We start from the raw sequence: 26,425 nt of genomic DNA on the forward strand, positions 1-26,425 counted from the left end.
GACGATAAACAAACATTGGAAGTGGAAGCCGGAGAACAGCAAGTCATTTTTATCTTGATGCCTAGCTAAGTAATGTCGGCAATAGCACTGCCATACGCACTGTATGAGAAGCTCACCTGAAATGGATGCCGACAGAGGACCCGTTTTCCCTTCTGTGGTGGGGGTTCGTCCATTCGCTGCATCAGGTCCAAAAGGGCGTAGCCTGCACAAGCAGCACATTCAAATGTAAGCACATTCAAATGTACGTGCAGGAAATCACCACGGCTGAAGCTCAACACTAGCAACTGCCCCATTCTAAGGTATTTGCCCAAGGTCCCTCCTGAGGATCCTAAGGTGTGTCTAAAAAAGGCATCTTGTTTCATCCAAGGAGAAAAAGTTGAAAAGCGGCAGCAACCCAAAGGTTGGTTGGTTGGTTTATGGGGTTTAACGTCCCAAAGCGACTGAGGCTATGAGAGACGCCGTAGTGGAGGGCTTCAGAAATTTCGATAGTGGAGGGCTCCGGAAATTTCGACCACCTGGGGTTCTTTAACGTGCACTGACATCGCACAGTACACGGGTCTCTAGAATTTCTCCTCCAAAGAAATTCAACCACCGCGGCCGGGATCGAACCTGCGTCTTTCGGGTCAGCAGCCGAGCACCATAACCACTGAGCCACCGCGGCGGCTGACACAAAAGGATTGTCTCTGCTCACAAAAGTGAAGATATACAATCTAAAGGCCATATCTTCCAACAATAAATAGGCAGCTGGTTTACAGTAGCAAAATGACCCTGTTGCTCAGACTTCCACTACAGACTTCATCCCCCATAATTCAGTGCTAGAACACTCAACAAGTAATACTCGTTTGAGGTGTGTATGTTACAGCTAATGGCAGTTTACTTTTATGGTGAACCAGTGCTGTCAAATTTGTTGCGCTTAGCAAGAAATGAAAAAGAAAAAGAGTGCTGATGCCTATGCTATGCAAGTTGCTTATTTAAAACAATTTTAAGAGATATCTTAACCTGCTCCAGTTAAGATGCCACTTGATATTAAAAATGAGAGTGACTTAATATTTTAATAACCAACACACACCCTTTTTGCAAAGTATAACACACACTACACACTAACATTAACAACTGATTTGTGTGGCCAACCACAATCCCAGAATGTTTTCTCAGAGTAACACAACAAATGGCTTGTGGTCAACCTGGCAGCAATGATCTTGGGAACAAGGAAAAATATTTCATTTTAGGGCTAACACATGGGATGTTGGTCAAATGTTTCAGGGAGTCCCCCAAGGTGGAGTAGATTTGTAATAAGAGAGTACATAATTATTCATTGGCATCCACCCAAGCGCAGCCATATGGCTACAAAGGAAAGCTATACAGCTTTCTCAGAAAATTTGTAGTTAAAGAAAAATTCGTCCTGGTCCGGGGGTTTGAACCCGGGACCACCGCCTCACTGGAGCAGTCGCTCTACCAACTGAGCTAACCGGGACGGCAAGCTTATGGCAGGGCGAGAGCGAATTGATCAATAACTCGAGGGCGAATACATCAACATATGTGAATGCCTTATGCTGTAGCAAGGCACTGCACTATAATGAAAGTGCTGCTGAGTGCGATTTCGTCATACAACCTTAAAGGGACACTGAGGAGAAATTGAAGTTGACTTGCATCGACAAAATACCAGCTCCTGATTACAAAAACGCCATTCATACTGACAACAAAGCTCCTGTAACATAGAAAAGAGCAAGAACCAAAATACAGGTATCGCCGCCACAGGCCAAACTCGCAAGTACAAGCTTCATTGCGTCATAGGACAAAACAGTGTTGCTAGAACCAATAGTTCTAGCAACACTAGGACACGAGAAGCTACGAATCACTGAGGCGCAGCAAATGCATGCGCAAATCTCCTTGACGTCGCCAGATGGCGCCACGTACCCGATAGCTACGCGCGCTCCTGCAGCGCCGGGACCAATCAGCGCTTGCTCTCAGCGGTATGGGGGCTCCCGGTATTCCGCTAACGGTAACAAGGTACACGGTATGCTAAAGACGTCTATTTGAGAGAACTTCGTTGACGACGTCGAGAACGGGATCCATTGTAACGCTGGCAAAACGCCGGTGCAAATGTAAACGAAGTGACGGCCGCAATAGCCGATAGATGCCTTCAACGTGCGGCCGGCGGTAGCTTTCTTTTCGGCTGCTGCTGGGCCGCACTGCTGGCCGCCAGAAATCACGGAGTCTGCGTTACGTCATGTGAATGTCATGTTTCACGTCACTTAGTTCTGTGTCGTCATAGCAGAATCCCAAGTTTGAATCAGAGCGGCGGGAAAAACTATTTCAACTTCGAATCCAAATTTCTTAGAAATAAATGCATCTTTCGCTGCCGGCCAAGTGGCAACAAAGCCATGAAATGCCGAACTATCGGATTTTGCTATAAAAAAAATATTAATAGAGCTCTCCTCAGTGTCCCTTTAAGGTGACATCGAGGACAATTCCACCCAATTTTCGTTCTTCGTGACAGGCAATTGTAAGGCACTTTCTAGCACTGCTTATGTTTAATTGGTAGCAAAGAACACACTTAATGCTGAGAAAATTGGATCTAGAACATTTTTTCCCTCCTCTTGATTCAAACTCACAATGTCAAGACCGGGGAGGACTCTGTGATCACTATTTAGAAGTGAATGAAGGAGTAACCTACCTTAAAGATGCCCCCCCCCCCCCCCCCCCCCCCCTGAAAAAAAAAAAGGACTTCACCCCAGTTTTTTTGCAAAAAGTGCTGGCAGCAGCAATATCTGAATTTAACTTGTCGACCTTTTCCAGCTAATCAAATCTTCATTTTCACTGAGAGTAGCCTCTTTGCTATCAGAATGCGGCAATCTATTGACATAGGCCAACTCCATTTTGCCCTCAGTGTCAATTTAACACTGCATGAGCAGAGCAACGTGTATACCAGCCCCATCTGTTACTCTCACCTTGCTGCCCGTAGAGGCGATAGCAGGCCTTTTTCCCAGGTATCGTCACTTTCTGGATGTCAAGGCTGAGCTTGATGCACGAGAGGTTCTTCACCTCCACCAGCTTTGCAAGCAACGAAGAAGAATTTTTAGCTAGCTGAAGGTGAATGCAGTTAACTACATAAGCATACACAGCAGCAATTCGCATCTGCGTTTAAAAACATCTTTGAGCCTGTGGCCTAGCACAGAACACTGTCTCTGATAATCGTCCTCGTCTGTATGTTTCTTCAACGTCCTTGTTCACTTCCTGCTGCTCAATTATACAATCATGAACCAACCAGCTCAGCAGTCCACCTTATTAACTGTCTCTGAAGCAAGAGCATACATGCCTATGAGTAGGTTGAGGATATACCATCATGTATAGTCCTGGACAAGGTAACAAGAAATGACGAAGCAACACCAAAATCTACCAATGGCACCATGCATCCCCGAGAACGAACCAATAGGGATGTGCCTTTGTTGTGCCTCGTATAATTCTTATGATCTGTTCTCGACTGCTTTCAACAACTACAGAATTTAGTTTACTATGCTTTACTTCAGTTGCTTAATTTTGAAACTGTACCTTCAAGTTTTATCACTGCTAGGTCATTCCACCCGAAAAGAGGTGAAGCTAGCACTCTCAAGCCAATGCTTGTCTCATTGTTGGTTTGGGTTCTTGTGGCTGCACAGCGCCATTGACAGGTTTTTGGCTGACAAGACAAGTTTTTGGTTGCTGTTCCGTCATTTCAAGTTAGCATGCAGGGGCAGATTTAAGAAGAACGAGTTGCCCCCACCGAAGCAAGAAATTTTAAATAGGAAAACCATGCAGAACCCTAGTTTTTTTGATAAAAGAAGTGCAAGGAACACATGGTTCAAATGGATCTTAGATATATTTCTTATTCGTGCTGGCAATAACATGTAGCCTTTTTGACAGGAGACATGAATCCTTGAGTTGAAATTTTAAAACTCATGCATGCATACTCCCAAGTAAACTGACTCTGTCTGTAAAAAAAATTATACTGGTCTATTGGTCTATTGGGGTTTAACGTCTCAAAGTGACTCAGGCTATGAGGGACACCGTAGTAAAGGGCTTCGGTAATTTCTACCACCTGGAGTTCTTAACATACACTGACATCGCACAGTACATGGGCCTCTAGAATTTCGCCTCCATCGAAATTTGACCGCCACGGCCGGGATAGAAGTAAAAGTATTGCTCACTGCTGAACGACGCAACCATACAAAACAAGTGTCACAAGAAACTAGTGATAGTAATAATATATTAATGCACAATAGGGGAGAAGGCCAGAGCTAAGAGGTAAACAACGAATCTTAAATGCTATCAGAGGTTTGTCTTGACATTCACCTTGTAGACGCAGCCAAGGGCAGGCTGCTTTTGACAAGTCACCAAGTGAGTCCCGATGCCAAAACTGTTTATCTTGTGCCCCTGCAAAGCAGTCAAAGAGAGGTAGTACTAATTGTCATTTAAAAAAAAAGAAAGTAATAAAAGCACGCACACATGAAAGCAGCAGTGATGCCTGCTTTCTCTCAGAGAGACCGGACAGAACCGCACCAACAGCAAGACTTAGAAAAGAGACCTGTACGAAGAAAAAATGCTGCACTCAGGCAATGCTCCTTACAAAAGTGGTGCCATGGTTTGCGCTCTTCCATGCCTGGAAAAAACAAAAGGACGAAAACAGAAGGAGAGGAGTAAAAGAAAAACTTAGACTGCCTACCGTTCACACTTCAACCACATATCGTACTTGGCATAATGATGGCTACACCTAATTTCCTGCAGTGAAAAATTTATAACAAAACATCTGTACTGTTCGCCACAAAATATAACACAGATAAAATAAATATACAGTAATTTTCGCAACATGCCTCGCATATGCCCAATGTACCCTCATTAAAATTGAAGGTGGCTACTGCAATTTATCATCAGGTACAGGGCCACACACGAGATGCAGCCTTACTAAAGTTTGGCACCCAGCTGCAACTCACTTTTTTTCCTGGCAGCGCATCAATGGTGCTCATGTTGCTTTGTTCACAAGCTGACTGTGTTTGTGTATGCACCATGCCGACGTCTAAGTGCTTACAAAGTGTTTCGTATGTGGACCCTCGCACAGCAACGCTTTGTGGGTGTGTGCATAGTGCACGCACGTGCTTTTCAGCTCTACTCCCAACGCTTCATGCTCGCTGTAGCTCAATCTTCTTCATGTCCACACCACTATGGCTGCTCTGGACAAGCGATTCTTGGCTGTATGTGCATGTAATGCCACTGGAGCACCTTCGTTCACCTGCCCCATAAATTGTGAACTTTTTATGTTTAGTGCACAGGGCAGAATTAGGACCGATAGGTTTTTCCTCTTGCACTCTGCTTGGCATAAGATTGGTGCAGTTTTCTGTTAAAATGCCACTTTAGCAAGAAAGAGCACAAAAATTCCATCACTCTATTTTGGTTCCTTTTTCTCTGTATTAGCACAACAAGCTTATTCGGTAGACTACACCTGCATTTCTAAATGCTGAAAGAACACCTGTGCAGCAAGATTATACACTGCATGCTAAAAAACCCCACATGGTCAAAATTAACTCGCAGCCTTTTACTACACTTTACTACAGTGTCGATATGTAAAAACCAACTGTCGTTCTGTACGTACCATACAATATGAAATCAAGTCCACCCACAAATGATTCAGACTGGGGTCTCTGCAGTTTGCCAGGAAACGCAAACAATTCGATGCCATACTACCCGGCTGTTTTATGCACGTTTAAGAGGTTTCACACGGCAACTCCACAGAGCAAGCACACATTGCAGAGGCAGCAGCCTCTGCAATATTTTGGTTTGGTGCAATTGGTTTGGTTTAGGGGGTTTAACGTCCCAAAGCGACTCAGGTTATGAGGGACACCGTAGTGAAGGGCTGGGGTTCTATAGCGTGCACTGACATCGAACAGTACACGGCCGCGGCCAGGATTGAAACCGCATCTTTCGGGTCAACAGCCGAGCGCCATAACCACTGAGCCGCTGCGGCGGCGTACATACAGAGGCACGGATGGCACTAAGAAATCTGCATTGCCCAAGATACGCTGCACTATCCCAGTTGTCAACCGAAAGCTGCAGCCAACCGCAGCTTGTGACAAAAATGAGAACACGCTCTGAACGATGACAGCTCTGCCTTGACTGAGAGCGTTCCCTGTTTTGGTGTGCCCACGGCCTAGTCACTCAGACACAATTATGTGTGGCTTTGGACACAATATCTGAGATGTACTTCGGGAGCTGGTGCAATGAAATCACTGTGCTCCTGAACAATGTTTCTCCCTTCAATTACTAGGCTCAGGGTTACGGTGCTGTGATCACATGGAAAGTTACAGCGCTTGTTCCATCTGGGGCAATTATTTTTTCCAGCAATGTGCAAGCACCTAACACAAAAAGAGTGGCACATATATCTATTTTATGCACCAAATAATGGAAGCTGGGAATGCTTGCTGATGTCCTGGGGGCCAAAAAGTAATCTAACAGCCAAAGAAGAACAAAGCAAAAAAGCCAACCACACACAGAATGGCCTGCGTGAAATTGTGTTCATCAAACTTTCCTTGTCTGTACCTGCATTTATAGCTTAGTTGTGTTAACCAAACCAGCAAACTTTCCGATATGAGGCCAACATGATGTCAGATGTGATAAGACTACTGTTGGCGACTGCATTTAATGACAGCAAAACGAACTCTTCTTCCTGCCTTGTGAACTTCCCTTTTTAATGCTTCTGAACTAGGGAAGCAGTAGGGAGAGAAACGTAAGCTGGTTTACCCCCCCCCCCCCCCCCCTCGAAATTACCGCAAAAAATTCCTTGCTTCATGCCTGTGGTTTAAAATACCGCATTTATTCGAATCTAGGCTGATAGTTTTTTTTTAAAAACACAAGACATGAAATTCTAATGTCTGCTTAGATTAAAGGATTTTGTTGCTTACTAATAAAATATGATCACAACGCATAAAAACGACAAAGTAGCCCACAGGTTGCGCCCCCATGAAACGCCAACAGAAGACTGAACTATAGCCGTTACTATCCGCAGCCTACGCTGATAAAAGCACACACAAGCAATGGCTGCCATTTTGATCTTCTTTCCTCTTCGTGTGGTGGTGTGGGCACGTGATAAGAAGGTCAGCGATGATGAGAACGAGTGAGTGGAAGAAGGTTCATGGAAATAAATGCTGTTTGCATGTTGTTTCTGCTGTCGTTCCAAACTTTTTCAGTCGGCTTACATTCGAGGAAAGTTTTTTTTTTTTTAATTTGACCTTCAACTTTCAGGTGTTGGCTTAGAATCGAGGTCAGGCTAGATTCGAGTAAATATGGCAATACAAACTCATGTAATTTTTATTTATGGATAATAAAAAAATCAAATATTGTGGTTGGCCCAAAATGTTTAGAACACACGTTGGAGCCACCTAACAGTAGCAGACATTTCAACTTTTTGCTTCTTTCTGTAGGGTGTTACCAGCAGCCGAATGCAGCAAAATGGGTATTCACAACGCTGCATGACTAAAACTTGGAGGGGGCCGAAAAACACTCCAAGAATGAGAAGCAATATGGGCACGGAACACTGTTGCCAAGCAAGGTCTTGTATCATTTCAGGTGATTCGATCCATCTCATCAAATTCCTCTTCGCAACACCACACAAAGCGTCTCACCAAGGAAAGTACACGATTATCACGAAAAAACAGACTGGCTGCCAAGGGGGAAGGTGAACCTAACGTGATAGAATACAATGCTGTGATAACACCACCTCACTGGAAGCAAGTAATAAAAAAATTGCAAGGATCAAGTGAGCATCAGGAAGGAGTTCCTTGTAGATTACCTGTTTATATAATAACTCAGCCTAAAACTCTTCATTTATCAGGCAAAATAACTACCATTACCACCGAGATAAGAGCCCAACCAGGCAAAATAACTGCTTTTACTAAAGAGATAAGAGAATTAATGGGGCGAATAAAAATGTGAGTAAACCACAGAGATAAGAGAACACAACAGGCAAATTAACTCTGCCATTACCAAAACCCAAACAGCTGCCATCCACTGACCTGCTCATTCAGCGATATGATGGTCTCCTCATTGATGTCATTGCTGGCAACTATGGCGAGGCTTCTGAACCACTCCTGCTGGTACTTGCTGGCAAGCTCATTGAAGAAGTTGTAAGCGCACGAGGAGAGATAGGCCAGGTCACCACTATCTATGCGGATGCCCACTGCCCGATAACCCAGGTCGTTCAGCGCCATGGCAACAGCAGAGAAGTTCAGCAATCCACTCCTGTGCCAGAGACGAGGGCGGAGAAGTCAGCAAAATGGAAAGCGGGGAAGGTCAACTTTTGAACGGAACAAAAAGAGAAAGGAAAGACTGCGCAAATTTCACAGCAATGCTTGGAGCACCATAGCAGCTTGGCTAAACTTCAAGAGCTTTTAAAAGCAGAATGTGGTACACAAGTTTAACTGAAATTTTTCATGTAGTTGCACTCAAGGTGCTACTCCCGGCACAACTAAGTCTAGCAAGGCCTCCGCATGACAAACATGTCATGCAAGCAAGATGGCTGTCTCGAAGTCTCATCTCACGGAAGCCTTGCACTGGCTGAATCCTCCAAATATGATGGTGTTACCATGGCTAGCATCTCACAGCAGTCACACAGGCACCTAGAAGAGGTCGTGGGGGGGGACTGTCTCTATGTTAGAGGTGGTGTTGCTCTCCACAGTTGTGAATACTAGCACATATACTAAGGACGCATGATATTCAGTATGCATGCATAATGTCAGGAATCTGTGCAGAACCAAATGGAGGAAAACATGAAGTGATTTATGCGATAACCAGAGTAGATGTTGCAAACACAATTAGTGTAAAGCATTCCTTACTGAAGCTTGCAAACATCCTTTTATGCCTTCAGTAGCAACCTGACGTCATCTTCCAGAATAATAATGCCAGTTGTTTCTTTGTCACTAATCAATAATAATTTCTTTGTTGTTTAATTACTGCTATCACAATGCATCAGCAATATAAATTATGACAATGAGGATGTCAATGAACAGTCATGTTCAAAACCTAACAATCCCTCACTCTTGAAAACTCACAGCTGGCACTTGAAGCCACATTGTTTTAGAAACAATGTTTATAGCATGAGCTGCTAGTTACCATGAATTTAAATGTCAATTTTTCAGATGGATGACTGAACGAAGTACCACATTAGATTTGATATTCACTACTCCTAAACCAACTAAACAAAGCCCAGCCAAGGGAGTGTTTCATTATTTTCATGCAGACTGCAAGAGCAGGCTTACCATAACAAGTCTAGCAGACTATTTTGTCCACCACCATGAATGCAAGACAACAGCGATTTACAATGGTGCTGCATACCATCAAGGTTTCTATCTTAAAGCAAAAAAAAGAAAAGGTGAAGAAATTTTTCACTTCAGCTGCTTTACAAACCCTCAAGGTGTCACGGCAGCCCCCACATATCACGCTGAATCAGGCCTGAACTGAACTAAGCAGAGTGCTGTCAACTATGGCCTTGAATAACAATCCCCACCTTAATGCCACAAAATAACAAAAATAAGAAAGTGCTCCAAAGCTGATCACTGACTGCTCTTCCACATTTCTAACAGCAAGCTTTAAAGGACTCTGCAACATTAATCAAGAAGGGTGGTTTTGTGTTCTTTGAATGCACAGTACGGGACACTAATGCGTGAATGCCCGAAAAGAATGCCAAAACTGTAGCATTTGATTTTGTCCAGGGATTCTCATTTTCAGCCCACCGCACTGAAATGAAGTGGAAGCCAGACTGAGTGCAGCATTTTTGATAGGATGTGCATCCAGTTTGAACTTAGTTCCATTATACTCTAGAAATGGATACAAAAATGACGTTTTTGCATGGGGCAAACACTAAAAAGAAGCAGTGAAAGCGAATGAAAACTAATAAGAAAAGCACTAGGGGCCACACTTTCCATTTTGCTTCAAATTTTCATGGAGGTGAGCAGTGCTTTCCAAAATGCACCAAGGCAGTGAAAAAAAGGAAAAACTGGTCAGCACATCTTGGGCTAAAAACGTGAAGAGAAAAGCCAAACCGACGGCAAAACTGGCGACAGCCTTCCAGGCCTACAACAAAGAAACATCGAGGAGCTTCCTTCTTTGAGATCGTTGCCCCTGCCCTGTCTACTATGCATATGCCGAAAGGAGGACGCTGTCAGATGTGCAGCCATTGGCTGCCCTAGCAAGGCATCCATTGCATCCAAGTCTCTGCTGGGCGGGCACAGGCGTTGGTCTGATTAGTAGCGCCCAATCTCAGCACTCAAGTGAAACTGGCGAGTGAAACGTGTTTCTACCTTATCTCTTTATTTTGAATTTCCTAAGTAGAATACGTTTGCATGCTCCCACTTCAATCATTATCCCGGCCGCGGCGGCAGAATTTCTTTGGAGGAGAAATTCTAGAGGCCCGTGTACTGTGCGATGTCAGTGCACGTTAAAGAACCCCAGGTGGTCGAAATTTCCGGAGCCCTCCACTACAGCGTCTCTCATAGCCTCAGTTGCTTTGGGACGTTAAACCCCATAAACCAAACCAAACCAAACTTCCATCATTCTTTTTCCAACGGTGTCTCGAAGCACGTAAGCATGAAAAAATCCTTTAACCAAAATAAGCGGCAGGGATAAAAACATCACAGTGCCCCTTCAAAACATGGTCACAAAATGTTTAAGCGCTAATCACTAAGAGTGAACTCTTATGTAGTCTCAAAGAGGGCACCTTTTCAGTATATTTTAGTTAGTGACCGACAGTAACAGGCTCCTGTCATTTTGTGTGCCGTCTGTGTCCTTGTCCCCCATGCACAGTCTTCAAATATTGGTTTATTGGGGTTTAACGTTCCAAAGCGACTCCTTCTATGAGGGATGCAGTAGTGAAGAGCTCCGGAAATTTCGACCATCTACGGTTCTTTCGCGTGCACTGACATTGCACAGCACACGGGCTCCTGGAATTTCGCCTCGATCGAAATTCGGCTGCCACGGCCGGATCGAACCCACACCTTTTGGGCCAGCAGCCAAGCGCCGTAGCCACTGAGCCACCGAGGCGGGGCCAGTCTTCAAATATGTTACCATGAACACACTTCCCTAACACAAACCAAAGTATTGCTTCACTGAGCTTCACCTCTGGTACTCTCTGTAGCAAGTAAAAGGGCTCTGAAAGGAGCTTTCAATAAAGTTGTCGTACAATGTTAAAGGACACCACTTACGAATATCCTCCAGCAAGAATTTTTTAAGCACTAGTTAGAAGCTGAGTTATCTGTAGCCAAATTTGAATTTTGGCGTCTGCCCGCTTTTCCTTCTCCTCTTGTCACTTCTTGCACGCTCAAAGGAGGGCACTCCTTCCCCAGGGGGCGGAGCTTCCTGAACCACCAGAGCAACACTGCTGACTGGCCGCGGCCATGGTAGCTGTGCGACGCCTGAAAGAACCTAACCAGTAGCCATCTCTGAACAGAATTTAGCAGGAGTGCGCGAGCACAAAACGTCGCCAGAAAGGTCTCGCCAACTTTCGCACATGACTGTGGGCTCTCTGCAGCGTGCAGATATATTATTTGGCTCAGGTGTCCATGAAGAGAGAATCTAGTTATTGAGCGAGTTTATGCACTCTCCTCAGGTGGTGTTTCAGGGCCTCTTATGAGGTAGATCGGGAGACCCTGATTGATAAACATACACAATGAGCTTTTTACTAATAGGAAACCTGACCTGGGCTCGTGCTGAACACTGATTCCTGCTAGGATTGATCCCCATCATGTGCACTTATTTCCTGAAGCAGCAAGAATGGCCACACCCACTCTTGCGCAAAAAAATTCACTAATTTCATTTTGTGGTAAAAGATAACGCATGCTGCAGGTGCATAAATAAACTTTTTGGACTGAAGACAGAAAAACTCTCTGAAGCAAATTGTTGTGTCTGGATAAAATATGCCCGAAGAATTTAGTGATATGCTACCTTAAAGTAAAAAGAAAAACTTTAAGAATGCATTTGAAACCACAATGAGGTCTGAACGTGACAGCGTGCGGATACCCTCTGCGTGAAAGCTCTCGTGTGGAACCCTCAGCAACCATTTAATGTCTGTCATTGTAAAAAATTTTTCGCACGCTTCAAGCCAGACAACGAATGGTTGCTAAGGGCTTGCCACAAGGGGTTTCACGCAGAGGAACGCCTGCATGCTATAGCATTAAGATTTTGTTCTCTGGCAGGTGCACAGCTTGCGTGGTGCAAGGAGTGGGGAAACCTCTCCACATCTAACAAATCTCATCAAATCCAGTCATGACACAGGAGAGACAAGTTCGATCCCAACCACTGCCTAATTAATATATTTTATTGTGCAATTAATTTAATTCCTTGTATGTCCCTTTTAACTCTGGTGTGAAGTTAGGCCCCACATACAACCAAACCAAACCACATCAATGCCAAACCTGCTTTGCTACAAGGGTTGTGACGTCCCAGTCCTTTTCGACCAATGGGGAATTATCGTCCCACAGACACCGGGGTGCGCATCAAACAGGAAGTCTGACGCTATCACACTAAAAAATTTTGAGGCCCAGCTTTACAGCTGCAGCTCTTAAATAACTACAAGGACATTACGATGCCTTTGCCAGCACTATGTGGCATTCAAATCAACCTTCAATTTTCCCGACAGCAGCATATCTTGAACATTTCAAGTGAGCACTGGTTGCCCTGTTTGCAGTCTAGGAAGACATGAAACAAGCGATAAGGACATGTCAAGCACGCTTCGGCAGTGATAAGCATATCACTTCCTTTACAGTTATTCAAATTAAGTTCCGATTCTTCCAATAACAGCATGCATGCAAAACAGCAAGCGAGTTTTCTTGATAGGGGCACACTTGCAAAATTGCACTTGAGTGCGCCTCTGTTTGTTCTGCAGTCTTCATTATGTCGAGCATATCACGGTAATGACACATGTATTGTTCCCTTGATGGGCCTGACAATGGCAATTTTCACTACAATTGACTGTCACAACCACTTTTATTGTTTCAACTTATCAGTAAATGCTGCAGAGTTCAATCACTGCAGGGGATTAGAATCACATTACATGCCCAGTAGGCATTTTAGTAGATACAGAATCACCAAATTATGTATCGCATAAATTCTTCCACTGAGCCTCTCTGTCACTGTTAGGAAGCCTAGGCAACATGTAAAATATGAACAAAGAGACTTGATCGAATTGCTGCTTTAAGCGTAAAAGCGAGACTTCAAATGAAATTTTTATTATTAGTGATATCATAATGAAATTAAATGTGTACTTGCATTTCTTCCTCGTGTTTCAAAACTATAATTAGTTCCTAAATTACAAGAAAATATCTGAAGCCTAATTAGGTCATTTCTTATAGGTCGTTAAGACACATTAGTTTAATATTTTTTGGTTCTGACTGAAATGAAACTGTAGCCAAAGACCTGCCATGCGGAGCTGTGCAATCTATATCGTTATTAAGGTACATCATCATATATAAATGTTAAATTACGTTGAAGCATCATAATTAAGAAATATAAATATGTGACATTACTGTTGCCAAAATTTGACATGTTCAACTCAGCCGTAAAAAACTAGGTTAGCTCCATAGTTTAGTTCTTTCTGAATTCAAATGTATAAGATTAAATGAAATTGCACCCTAAAAACGTAATGGAAACTTCCATAAGGCTAGTAATGTTGGCGAAAAACATCAAGTTGAGGAAATCACATTTGAAGTAAACGCACCAGACATTTAGAGGAAATTGTAGAGGCCTCAGAAAATGGCAGAATGCGCACGTTCCAAAAGGATTTCACAATAGTGAATAATACCAGGATGTAGAGAAAAGCACCAGCTTTCAAACAAGACCAAGATAGTGGCCACTGGGAATACAACTGCTGGAAGAAATGGGCATGAAGTTCTGCACAATTTCGCTCCTAAACTCCACTTGAGCGCATGTGAGACATCAAGTATGTCGATTTTTAAAACCAGAGGTTGAATTAGACCTAGAAACTTCGCAGAGGTACTTTAGAGCATACTTAACCTGAATATGCCATGTTTGGAAATTTAAAATTTTCGCATACTTTTTACCATTTCAAAATTCACATCTCCCGTTAACTATTCTAATAGTATGCACCCATGCACAGGTACAAATCGACAATACCGAGTGCAAGAGATTATGTATATGCAGAAGTCAGAAATTGCAACAGACATCTGATGAGTGTACATGCATTCACTAAACGAAAGATGTGAAAAAAAAAAAAAAATGAAAAAGCCAGCTTCCTCCAAGGACACTCAATCCTTCAAACCACCTTACAAAAATCATGCATGCAGTGTTGTAGAACCTAAAGCTGATATAGTCTAGCCCGGTTATAACGAAGTCGGTGGGAACCGGAAATCACTTCGCTAATCCGCTGTTTCGTAATATGCGGACTACGAAAAAAAAAGCTCAGTTGTCCGTTCACCAGCTAGATCAAGTCGAATAACTCTGTCCTTATAAGCAGCATACAACGATCCGCGATAACGATAAAAATGAGCCACGCTTCCAACATGCACAATGCTGCCGCGCTTTCTCCCTGCCTTGCCCACCGCGGCACCGACATAAAACAAAGCACGCGCTGCCACACCTCCTGCAGACTGCAGTCCAGCCGTGGCGCCGACTGCCTGGGAGAAATAGAGAACCGCGATTGGCCAAGACGGCCGCTCTCTGCGACGTCATCGAAAAAAAAAATCGTCTCTGTTCTTTTTTACATTTTTCCCCTGCGCGGCGTGCTCTACCGCTCTACGCCGTTCAAGGACGGCGCAACACGAGACCGGCGTGCCATGCGATGCAGTGAAGCAACCTTTCGCTCCGCAGGAGAGCAGACGACGCCACGAAAGGACGCCGTCAGCCGAATTTCGCTCTTATTTTCGCAGAAAAAAATTGCCTCAAGGACGCAAAAATGTGTTGATTGGCAGATTATTTTTCGGTTGGTATTAAATGTGTTCGTTATATCCGCTGACGCGCTCTTATTTACTTCGTTAAAACCAGACCCAAAATGTATTGAAAATGCAAAAATGGGAATGGGAAATTGAAATCCCTTCGTTATAACCGCTATTTCGCTATAAGTGGCTTCGTTATAAACGGGCTAGACTGTATCAGCTTTAAACCAGGGCCAAATATGTGAACTTGGTCAGTGTTCACACAGAAGAAAGGCTCACAACTGGCCGGCACCATTCCCTGTGTACGCTGTAGAGTTGGTTACTGAAAGTGCCCAGTGCACGAACGCCTTCCAAACCCGAATCGTTCTAAGATGCACTTTGTCAATATGGCCCCGGAGGGGCCAATGACACTTCTGGCTTCCACAACACTGCATAATTTTGGTGACATTGGGTGGTTCGTGCACACAGCGGAGCAGGCTCACCGAAGGACATCATAGGTGTCGACCAAGGCGAGGAAATTCCGTGGAAACGCCACTGCGTACGAGATGAAGGCAGCCAGTTCCCCACCGCTCGCCTCATCTTCGATGGCCTTGAACACGTCGCTCAGTTCCTTGCGCCACTTGCAGCAGAGGGCCACAAAGTCTACTTCCTCTCCAGTGGCTGACTTCAGTTTCTGAACCATGGTGAGGGAAAAGACACGACTCTCAGTGCTACAACAGGCTGTTGATGAGGTGACTGACCAGACCGGTCGCATAAGCAGATGCCATAAAACCGTAGCATGGCAGATGCATACTCCCCATAACAACATTACAGTAGACTCCCGTTAAGACGAACTCGCTTAAGATGAACCCTTGGTTAAGATGAACAGTGGTGGTCATTTGTTTGGTTTCCCATAGAGTCAATGCAAAAAAAATCTGCTTAAGACAAACACTGCACACGTGCTAATTGGTTAAGATGAACTTTCACGACCAGCCGTGCCCAAGCCATGCAGCTTTACTCGACCATTCGAGCAGTATTTCAGCGGAAGGAAAGAAAAAAAAGCTAAAAAATTGAAAGCTTTTTTGCACCGCCGACGATCCATGCGACGCGGGGAGGCACAGAGACCTAACCACGTCTCCATTGAAAGGGCGATTCTGTGAAAGCAGAACTGTCGCTGCTCCTCCCCTGTGAGGGCACTGAAGGATATCTTGGAAGGTTAAGTGATATGCCTACGCTTGTAGCAAGCAGACGATTTTCTCAACAGACACAAAAAAAAATAACAGACTGGGCAACACTCAACAGTGCCTGATGCACTGCACTAGTAGTGCAATAAATGCTTATGTTGCAATTATTTTTTTCCTAAAAGACTATTTCATGGCTTTGTTCACATATACGAAGTATTTGGACACACACTGCATGCTCGAACATCATTTTAAGAAGCACTCCTAATTAGATGAACTTCTGATAAGATGAACAGTCTTCATGGTCCCTTGGAGTTCGTCTTAAAGGGAGTCTACTGTATTTAAACACCACAGGTGTACACTTGCTGTAGCATTGTAATCTATTTGCAAAACTGCTACATATGTCACATTCCTGACCACAGCCTACACCTCCAGAAACATTTGTTTTCGCTTGTATACAAAGGTAAACCAAACATAACATGATTATCATTAGTATGCCCATATACTGTGATGATATCTACAAACAGCATTTTGGGTAGCTTGCATCACATAGAAAAGCAACTTTATGCAGTTATAGGACAGCTCTCAGAATGTGTGCACCAACTAATTGGTACATGTCCTGCAATTTCAAAACTTCATCTGTTACTAAGCAAGTACTAATTTTCATTTGTTCAATTAGGTTTTAAGCCTACCATTGCACTTCATGCATATAAGGGAAGCCAACAGTAATCGAAAGCAATGAATGCACGGGAGAATGTTTTCTTTTTAATTTGTGGTTTTCATCAGTGTGCAACTACCTCATGAAGTAACTGCATCAGTGCAATTACTTCAATGCATCAGCGCAACTACTTCATGGCTGAAAGATAATGAAAAAAGTACAAGAGAAGACAACTAAATGCCGCTGGTGGGATGAATATCGCCTATGGTATTCTACCAACTGAACTACGGCGGCAGCTATCCATCCTTGGTGCTGGCTTTAAATAAAGTTACAAAAAGGAGCATTTATTTTGCGTCTAACTTAACCTTGAGAGCATTCACCAGTTTCACCCTCGTTCATAGAGGCAGACGTAGTAGTCCTGTATTACTGCGAGTGTCACATGGAACATGATCGAACAACGAGGGCAGAAGCTGTGCAAGAACCCTCTTGTGCTACCTATAGCATCAAGACTGCCAGAACCCAGGACCTCATTAAGCTCTTGAGCAAACAAGGGAAGGGAAATGAGGGACTCATTATGACATACATACAACCTAGGGATATGCTTTGAAACCTGATGTAAAATAATTCAAATTCACCTTTTTAAATATGTTGATTCATCCTACTGCTTCAGTCCAGTCACCGTAATATGTGTTTCAATGAAAGGAAACAATTTGAATGCATGGGCATATGCAACAGTTATTTCAAACAGGTAGTGCAGCTCTCCAGCTCCAGCTGGCAAAGCACACGTGCAGCAGCCCGCCCTGGCCCAAATCCCAAATGCAAGCTGCCGCATTCCACTCACTATTATAACTAATCAAGTCCTTGCACTGAGCCCACCAATAGTAATGCTGCAGCTTGCCATCGCCACCCGTGCCCATGTGCCATCACTGCCCGTAACCACGTGCTGTCATTACCTGTAACCATGTGCCGTCATTGCCATTAACCATGTGCCGTCATTGCCTGTAACCATGTGCCGTCATTGCCTGTAACCATGTGCCGTCATTGCCTGTAACCATGTGCCGTCATTGCCTGTAACCATGTGCCGTCATTGCCTGTAACCATGTGCCGTCATTGCCTGTAACCATATGCCGTCATTGCCTGTAACCATGTGCCGCCATTGCCCTTGACCATCTGCCATAATCACCCGCGAGCATCAGCCGTTAGTGCCCGCCACTCACTCCCAATTCTGTTCTTGCTGCCCAGCGTGCACTGTGCACGCTATGCTGTTGCTGTGATGCCCAGTTAGGGTATCCATCAAGGCATTCATCCCTCCACTCGTACAGACCCCTCTTTCGCATCGACCCCGTTTGTGAATTCCGCATGCACCGGAATTTAAATAGACGTGACTGTAATTGCTTGCACCGAATTCGTCTGGACGTTGCCTTTACTAAATTCTATCTTTATAAAATTGGTGTATCAAGTAGCCCTCTGTGCCCGACATGTGGTGTGCGCGAAGATATTCAACACTTGATATGCCACTGCCAAATCTTTAATACTCATCGCAAGGCACTGTTAGGTGCTTTAGGACTTCGTCAGGACGACCCCGTGCACCTGGAGCATGTCCTTGGACCCTGGACTGATGCGACTTCGGCTGAGCAAGGGACAAAAGCTTTCTCAGTTTTTCCAAGGGACACTGGTTTAGTGGACATACTTTGATAGTCATCTAAGGAACACGGTTTTAGTGGACATACTTTGATAATCAGTGTGTGTGTGAGAGTGCGTGAGTGTTGAGTATGTTTGATGTCACCTTTTTTTTCTCTCTTTCTCTCTCTTTCACCCTCTTCTTTCATCCTCATCTGGAGTAGCATGCCAGGCCTATAACCAGGCAGACCTCTCTATTATCCATTAAAGTCTCTCTCTCTCTCCCTCCACTCGTTTTAGTTGCGAATGCACCATGGAAGAGAACTAGTTGATTCTGGATGGTTTGGTTTGGTTTATGGGTGTTTAACGTCCCAAAGCAAATCAGGCTATAAAGGGTGCTGTAGTGAAGGGCTCCGAAAATTTCGACCACCTGGGGTTCTTTAACGCGCACTGACATCACACAGCACACAGGCCTTTAGCATCTTGCATCTATCGAAATGAGACTGCTGAGGCTGGGATCGAGCCCACGTCTTCCGATCAGCAGCCGAGCACCATAACCACTGAGCCACTGCGGCGGTGGGCTCATTTTGGCAGTAGCAGACAAGCAGCATCAGTGTAGTGCCCGTGCTAGTCGAAGGCCATCACAGATCCACTACTTCCCTCTGCTGCTGTGTGGGCTCGGCGGCACTACTAGCATGCGGTGCGCTAATCCTTTCGTCTTCATTGTGCAGTTCGCCCTTGGACTGATTATTCATGGTACTGCCAGCAGCATCGGACCATCCGAGATAGCCTGGGTGACCTCGCCGGTGAACGGAACTCGTTTCCATGCGTGCGATTCCCTGACGTCAGCGGAATTTCTTCGACCACATCATCCGGGAGCAGGAACGTGCGAGCACATTTCTACGCATGATCTGCTGGGAGCGCCACCACATGAATGGGCTACATATACCCTTCCCAGGAATTGCATCGGCAGTGGGCTCGGCGGCACTACTAGCATGCGGTGCGCTTAACCTTTCGTCTTCATTGTGCAGTTCGCCCTTGGACTGATTATTCATGGTACTGCCAGCAGCATCGGACCATCCGAGATAGCCTGGGTGACCTCGCCGGTGAACGGAACTCGTTTCCATGCGTGCGATTCCCTGACGTCAGCGGAATTTCTTCGACCACATCATCCGGGAGCAGGAACGTGCGAGCACATTTCTACACATGATCTGCTGGGAGCGCCACCACATGAATGGGCTACATATACCCTTCCCAGGAATTGCATCGGCAGTGGGCTCGGCGGCACTACTAGCATGCGGTGCGCTAAACCTTTCGTCTTCATTGTGCAGGTGAGCAGGCGTTTTGGCAAATGCTTCCGCTCTAGCGACCGTTTCTTGGTAGTGCTGCCGTGCCCGCAGCTGTGTCTTGAGGTGTTTGATGTTGCTGTATTCCTGTGCAAACTCCTCCTGTTGTCAGGGGACGTTGAAACAAATCCCGGCCCTGAAATGGCACAAATCGCTAAACAACTGAAGGATATTGCGGAAGATATTAAAGAAATAAAGGAAAAACGGCTAACAGACATTGAAAACAAGTTAGATGCCATAACACTTCTAGAAACTAAAGTGCAGTCTTGTCAAACTGAGATTTCTCGCATGAATCACGTAATAGAAATACTGGAAAAAAAAATAGATGATCTTGAGAACAGAAGCAGGAGATCCAACTTAATTGTTTATAGACTACCAGAAGATGAAGAAGAATCAACCGAAACTCTGGAGCAGGCTGTCAACAAAAGTATCATTCAAGATACCCTAAAGCTCGATCCAGTTGCCTTTGAACGTATTCACCGGTTAGGCAGGCCGCAGGCTAATAAGAATAGACCGGTAATTTTTAAACTACTGGATGCCCGTAACAAGTCGGCAATACTGAAGCAAGGTTTTAAACTTAAAGACACGAAATTTGCCATTGGGGAAGATTTCTCTCCGAGAATTCGAGAAATCAGAAAAAAACTGAGGAACAGTGCGAAAGAAAATCGACAAAAAGGGGACAAAGTTTCGCTTGCCTTCGACAAATTATTTATAAACAGCTGTGCCTTTGTTTGGGATGGCGAAACGAACGACAAAGTTCCGCTGAAAAAAAACGAAGAGCAGGAGGAGACAGTCGAAAAAAGGAGCCCACCAACGACACGGGGAAGAGCGCGATTAAAGCACTGACCATCATAAATGTAAACGCAAGGAGCATAGTAAACAAAGTAGAATCGTTAGAAAACCTATTAATTGATAGGGAACCTGATATTGTCGCCGTCACGGAGACTTGGCTTTCACCAGAAATTTCGAGTCATGAAATCGCCCCACCCAACTACTCAGTCATTCGGAAAGACCGAGACTCCCGTGGCGGTGGTGCGGCTCTCTTGATAAAGAAAACCCTACCGTTTGTTACGCTCCCAGATGTGTCAGGTGCTGAAAGCGTATTCTGCAGACTTCTCTGCAACAATACTACTGTCTGTGTAGGCTGTCTGTAGAGGAGCCCCTCTTCAGGAGATGAGTGCATTTCTGTCATTCATGACTTCCTTCAACAATATGCTTGCAGCACTAGAATCACTCTCATGGGTGACTTTAACCTTCCGGACGTGGACTGGATAGCTATGCAACACACATCATCTTCAGAAGCTCTTTTTGACTTAATGCTCTCCTTTAATCTCCACCAAATTATCCTAGAACCAACGCGCAAGCAAGGATCAGCAAACAATATCCTCGATCTTATACTAATCAGTGATCACTTTCCAGTACACCAAGCGCAGACAGAAATCATCGAAGGCATCTCTGATCACAACATACCATTATGTTTGTTACCTCTAGGCTGCTCAATAAAAAAACGATCTGATGTAAAGACAACACTGAACTTCGATAAGGCTGATGATGCCAGCATATTAACCTATATCGCACATGAATTTGAAGCATTCAGTGAAATTGTCTCCGACCCCTCAATCAATATTAACAGGGTTTGGCTTCATTTTAAGACTATGGTTTCACACTGCATAACTAATCATGTTCCACTAAAAACCAAGCGTCCACAAAGAAACAGTCTATGGGTAACAAGGGATGTCATCCACACTAAACGTCATGTGAAAAGGTTGCGTAGTTCTATCAGAAATCATGGTTCGTGTCCTTCTAAAACTACAAAACTAGCGTGCGCAATCGCAAAGTTCAGAGAGATAGGCAAACAGGCCAAGAAACACTATTTTAATGTAACGCTGCCTAACTTTCTGACAAACAACCCGCATAGATTTTGGAACCATTTCCGCCCAACTAAAAACCCGTTATCCGACTTGTCTCCTGAGGATAGAGCTAACACTGCTAATGCGTACAACATGTTTTTTCACTCAAGTTTCACAAAAGATGACGGTAATCTCCCGGACTTTTACGGCAATCAAACATCACGCATTGACCCCTTAATCATATCAGATGCGGGCATTTTTAATCTATTACTCACGCTTGACCCTAAAAAATCACCCGGACCAGACAATATCCCAAACGATTTCTTGAAGCGATACGCAGAATGGTGCAGCAGATACTTGGGTCTGATATTTCGTAAATCTCTCTCGTCATCAACTTTACCCGACGACTGGAAGAAGGCAAAAATTATACCAATACACAAAACAGGAGACACCACATTACCATCGAATTATAGACCAATATCTCTCACCAGCACGGCTTGCAAGATGCTCGAGCATATCATCCTTAAACACCTAACAAACTTCCTTGATACTCACAATCTGTTATCATCAAACCAACATGGATTCCGTCATGGGCTATCAACCGTCACACAGCTTACAGAGGTTGTGCATGACCTTGCATTCGCCATCAATAACTGTAGCCAGACTGACATTATATTATTGGACTTTTCTAAAGCATTCAATCGCGTCTGCCACAACAAATTAATAGCAAAGTTACGGGGTGCCATCGGGGATGGGGAAATTTTAGATTGGATTTCAGATTACTTATCTAACCGGACACAATTCGTACTGTTTCAGAACATGGAATCTGCGACAGTACCCGTCATATCAGGTGTACCTCAAGGATCAGTGTTGGGGCCACTGTTATTTTTAGTTTTCATCAACGACATAACCAACAATATCGATTCTAACATCAAACTCTTCGCCGATGACTGCATTATCTATAAAACAATTAACAGCTACGAAGACCACATTTCACTCAGCGATTCACTGAACAAAATAACCGAATGGTGCAAAACATGGCAAATGACGGTAAACACGACTAAATCTGTTTGCATGACGGTAACAAGAAAAAGGCAACCTTATGATTTTCCGTACTTTGTTAATGGCAGAACACTGACGAAAGTTCACCAGCATAAGTACTTAGGCATCACACTAACTTCTGACCTCAGATGGGACGCGCACATTGCTAGCATAACCTCGAAAGCATTACGCAAACTATTTTTTCTTCGAAGATGTCTGCGCCTTGCACCCACATCGACAAAGCTTCTCGCATATACTACTTTCGTTCGACCAGTTTTAGAATACGCTAACACAGTTTGGTTCCCCCATTCAGTGACTAATGTAACAAAACTAGAAAAAGTACAGCGTAAAGCATTGCGGATTATACACAACAAATATAAGCGCACAGATTCACCAACTAACCTCGCGGCTATTTCGGGTTTAGCGACGCTATCATCAAGAGCGCAACAAGCACGGCTAAAATTTTTATTTCACCTGATGCACAACTACTACAATATAGACGTATCAAAATACATATCTTTCTCGCAATCACGCCCGTCGAGGCATAAACACGCACGCGCGATAACAGAATACTCATGCCATAACGACACGTTCATGTATTCGTACTTTCCCCTCGTGATCAGAGAATGGAATCGCCTTGATCCCTCAATCATAAATGCAACCACATTATCTCAGTTCACACGTCACGGATAGAATCCTTATCAATTAACGAATAATGCAGTTTCACTGACATACTCAACCGCCTCTCATCACTTCATTAGATTGTTAATTAATCGTGAAGAAAGTCTCTCTTATTTTTTCCACTGCTGTGTTCCCATGTGCTCTAATTGAATTCCTTATGGCAATGCTCCACCCGACTCCTAGACATGTATTTTTCTTTTTCCTTGCTAATGTTTACCTTTTCTTTTATTTTGCTTGTTCCTTTCTGTTCACCTGTGTTTGATTTGTATTCACTTGTTTTTTGTTTGTTTTTTTTAATTCCAGAGTGCACTGCTCAAATTTTTATCATGTTTGTCATTTTTGTTCGCCCACCTGCTATAGTCCCTGATGGGACTGGCAGTATTGTGAATAAATAAATAAATAAAATACACGTTGTGGGCGATTCCTCTGCGCGGGGACGCACAGGCAGTCACTCGAGGCAGGACTTTGTACAAAGGGTTTATTCTCACATCAGGGGGGCCGGTCGTCGTCGTGGCAGCTGGGTCAGGTGGTCCTTTCGCAGGGCTGGTCCAAGAGCGAGAGCGCGAGCCTTCCCGGTCTCGCCTTATAAAGGCTTTCTCCCAGCCTCGCTCCCCCCGCCCCCCCACTCGGGAAGAAGGGGTCCGAGGCTACCCGCGGTGAGCGGCGCGAGATTTGACTTGCCCGCGAGCAGACCCTACATCTCCCCCCCCCCTCAAACGTCCGTCCCGGGGTCCGCCAGTAGGCGTTCGATGACCTCCGGGTCCGGGTCCATAGAGTCGTCGCAGGGGGGAGGGGTGCTCGCCGGGGGGCCGCTCACCGCTGGCTGGACGGGCTCCTCACGAGCCGCCTGGGGGAGCGAGGCGCCTGGGGGAGCGAGGCGCCTGGCTCCGCTGGGGGCCCTGCCGGCAGCGCCCTCCAAAGCTCCTCGTCACTAAACACGGCCGGGGGCTCCTGGTCCCTCTCCTCCAGGGTCAGGCCGCGGAAAGGCAGCGGCACTTCCTGGAGGTCACCGCCGCGAAGGGGCTGCGCCTGGTCCCGCCACCTGGACCGCGCGCAGTAAGAGATGGCCGCTCCGTTGGCGACCGTGGTCCAGGTGGCCACGTGCCGCAGGACCCTGGGCCGCTTGGGTTGCGGCTGCTCGGCGGCCGAAGCGCCGGCTGGGTGCTGAGGGGGGCCCTGCGCCTGGTCGTCACTGGCCCTCTTGCGTTGTCCTGCACCACTGGGAGGTTCTCTCCAGTGGTCAGGCGCGCGGTTAGACTGGCGGTGGAGGCCACCGCGGCCGTGGAACCTGCGCCACTCGCGCGGCTCCTGCCGCCAGCCGGGTGGCGCGCCTTGATGGCGGCCACCGTTCGACGGTGGTCTGCCTTGCCTTCTGGAGTCCGAGCCACGGGCGTCGGTCCGCTGGAGCTTCCTAGAAGACATACTGAGAGGGCGAGAGCACTGCGAGTGATAATTGATCGAGGGACACGGGTGCTACCTGGTCCTCAGGTTGTAGCGTCGGTTGCAAACCGCACCGCTACCTGCTCGTCCTCCCGGGGGTGAGATCGCCGCATCGCGCTGATTTTCCACCACTTCGCAGCCATCGTCCTTGCGAAGGTGGAAAGCCTTCAAATCAGCGACATGCACCGGACCGGCGGTTTCGCCGTTTGTCAACAACCGCAACTGGTAGGTGAGCGGCGTAGTCCGTGCCGTAACTTCGTACGGCCCAGCCCACTTGTGCGCTAGCGACGCGGCGAAACCGCGCGCTGCGTTACTAAGTGGGTGCGTTCTCTTGAGTACTAAGTCGCCCGTGTTGAAAACGACGTGACGGCGACCTTTGTTGTACTGATCCGCCTGCTCCATGCGCGCGACATCGAGGTTTTCGCGGGCTGCGCGCTGCGCTGCCTCCAAGCGCTCCCGGAGCCTTGCCGCGTACTGCGAAAGCGGAGGGGGCGCAGGCCCCGCCGCGTCGAGTAGGGCATTCTCTAGCGGAAAAGCGATCTCTCTCCCAAAATTCAAGTAAGCGGGTGTAATACCCACTGACCTGTTCACGGTTGTCCTTGTAGCGAACGCCAGTTCGGACAGCCGCGCGTCCCAATCTCTGTGCTGCTCGGTCGTCGCGACCAGCATGCTCTTCAGATTTCGATTCACCCGCTCGGTTATGTTGCTCTGAGCGTGGTAGGGACTCGTTCTCCTGTGGCGGATTTGAAGCGCCCGACAGGAGTCTACAAAGACTTTGCTTGTGAAATACGAAGCATTGTCTGTAATCAGGTCGGAAGGGAAACCGAAACGAGTGAAAGTCTCCAACAGTTTTTCCCAAATTCGTTCCGACACAAGCTTCCTAAGGGGGAAAACCTCAACCCACTTGGAATAGTGGTCCGTTATTACCAGGATGAATTGGTTTCCGCGCGCGGACCGAGGGAGGGGTCCCATGATATCGCACGCGACCACTTGCCACGGGTAGTTGCTAACTACCGCCTTCATCATGCCAGCGGGCTTGCCCGCCCGGGGCTTGGCTACCTGGCATACCGGGCAGGTACGGGCGTATCCCAGCACATCCTTTCTCATGCCTGGCCAGATCGCGACACGGCATAACTTGTCGTAAGTCTTACTGCCGCTGCCATGGCCTGCCAGCGCTGAGTCATGGAAGTACTGCAGGAACCGTTTCCGCAACCTTCTCGGGACCACGACTCGGAAAGGGGATGCTATCGCCCCTTCCTCGTCAAGTTGGGGGATGTAGCGGAGCAGCAAGCCATCATCGCCCAGCAGATACGCGTCGTACTTGCCCTCAGCGTTCCCGGTGCAAGCTGCGCTGCTCGCAAGCTCCTTCAGCACCCGCTGGCAAAGACCGTCTGCTTTCTGGGCCTCGATCAGCTCTTCTCTACTGACCGCTACTCCCCAAGACAGATTTCTTTCTGCCTCGCTCCTAGGCAGGCGAGCGGTCGCCGCCACGAGCTGCTGTGTTTCCCTTCCGTCACAGCACCGTGCGGGACCTTTGTCCGTCTCCTCTCTCTCCAAACCGGGCGCGACACTCCCGTCCGCCCTCTCTTCCTCTCCAACAGCGGTGACGCCGCTTTTTACAAAGCTGGGCTGCGCCTCTGAAGCGCTTCCGCCAGCATTCCATGGTGCGCGCGATAAAGCATCGGCCACCTTGTTCAAGCTGCCCCGGCGGTACTCGATG

General features: G+C 46.1%; 1 protein-coding gene and 1 pseudogene across 5 annotated transcripts in view; one reads left to right on the forward strand and one right to left on the reverse strand.

The window, feature by feature from the left end:
• Naprt (nicotinate phosphoribosyltransferase) overlaps positions 1-26,425 on the reverse strand; it is a 44,653-nt gene that overhangs the window by 5,866 nt on the left and 12,362 nt on the right. For 2 of the 5 annotated variants that reach the window (XM_089567309.1, XM_089567307.1), the window contains exons 6-12: positions 15,392-15,582; positions 9,285-9,371; positions 8,043-8,268; positions 4,607-4,639; positions 4,333-4,413; positions 2,952-3,054; positions 117-202 (exon numbers count right to left, since the gene is read on the reverse strand). In XM_089567309.1, coding sequence (XP_089423435.1) covers positions 117-202; positions 2,952-3,054; positions 4,333-4,413; positions 4,607-4,639; positions 8,043-8,268; positions 9,285-9,371; positions 15,392-15,582 — 807 coding nt within the window. The remainder of the gene's footprint in view (positions 1-116; positions 203-2,951; positions 3,055-4,332; positions 4,414-4,606; positions 4,640-8,042; positions 8,269-9,284; positions 9,372-15,391; positions 15,583-26,425) is intronic. The other 3 variants (XM_089567310.1, XM_089567308.1, XM_089567311.1) reach the window with 3 other exon arrangements.
• Positions 19,024-20,766, forward strand: LOC149372761 (uncharacterized; annotated as a pseudogene).

Source organism: Amblyomma mixtum, chromosome 1, assembly GCF_055824585.1.
Source record: "Amblyomma mixtum isolate Tamu chromosome 1, ASM5582458v1, whole genome shotgun sequence".
Lineage (NCBI taxonomy): Eukaryota > Metazoa > Arthropoda > Arachnida > Ixodida > Ixodidae > Amblyomma > Amblyomma mixtum.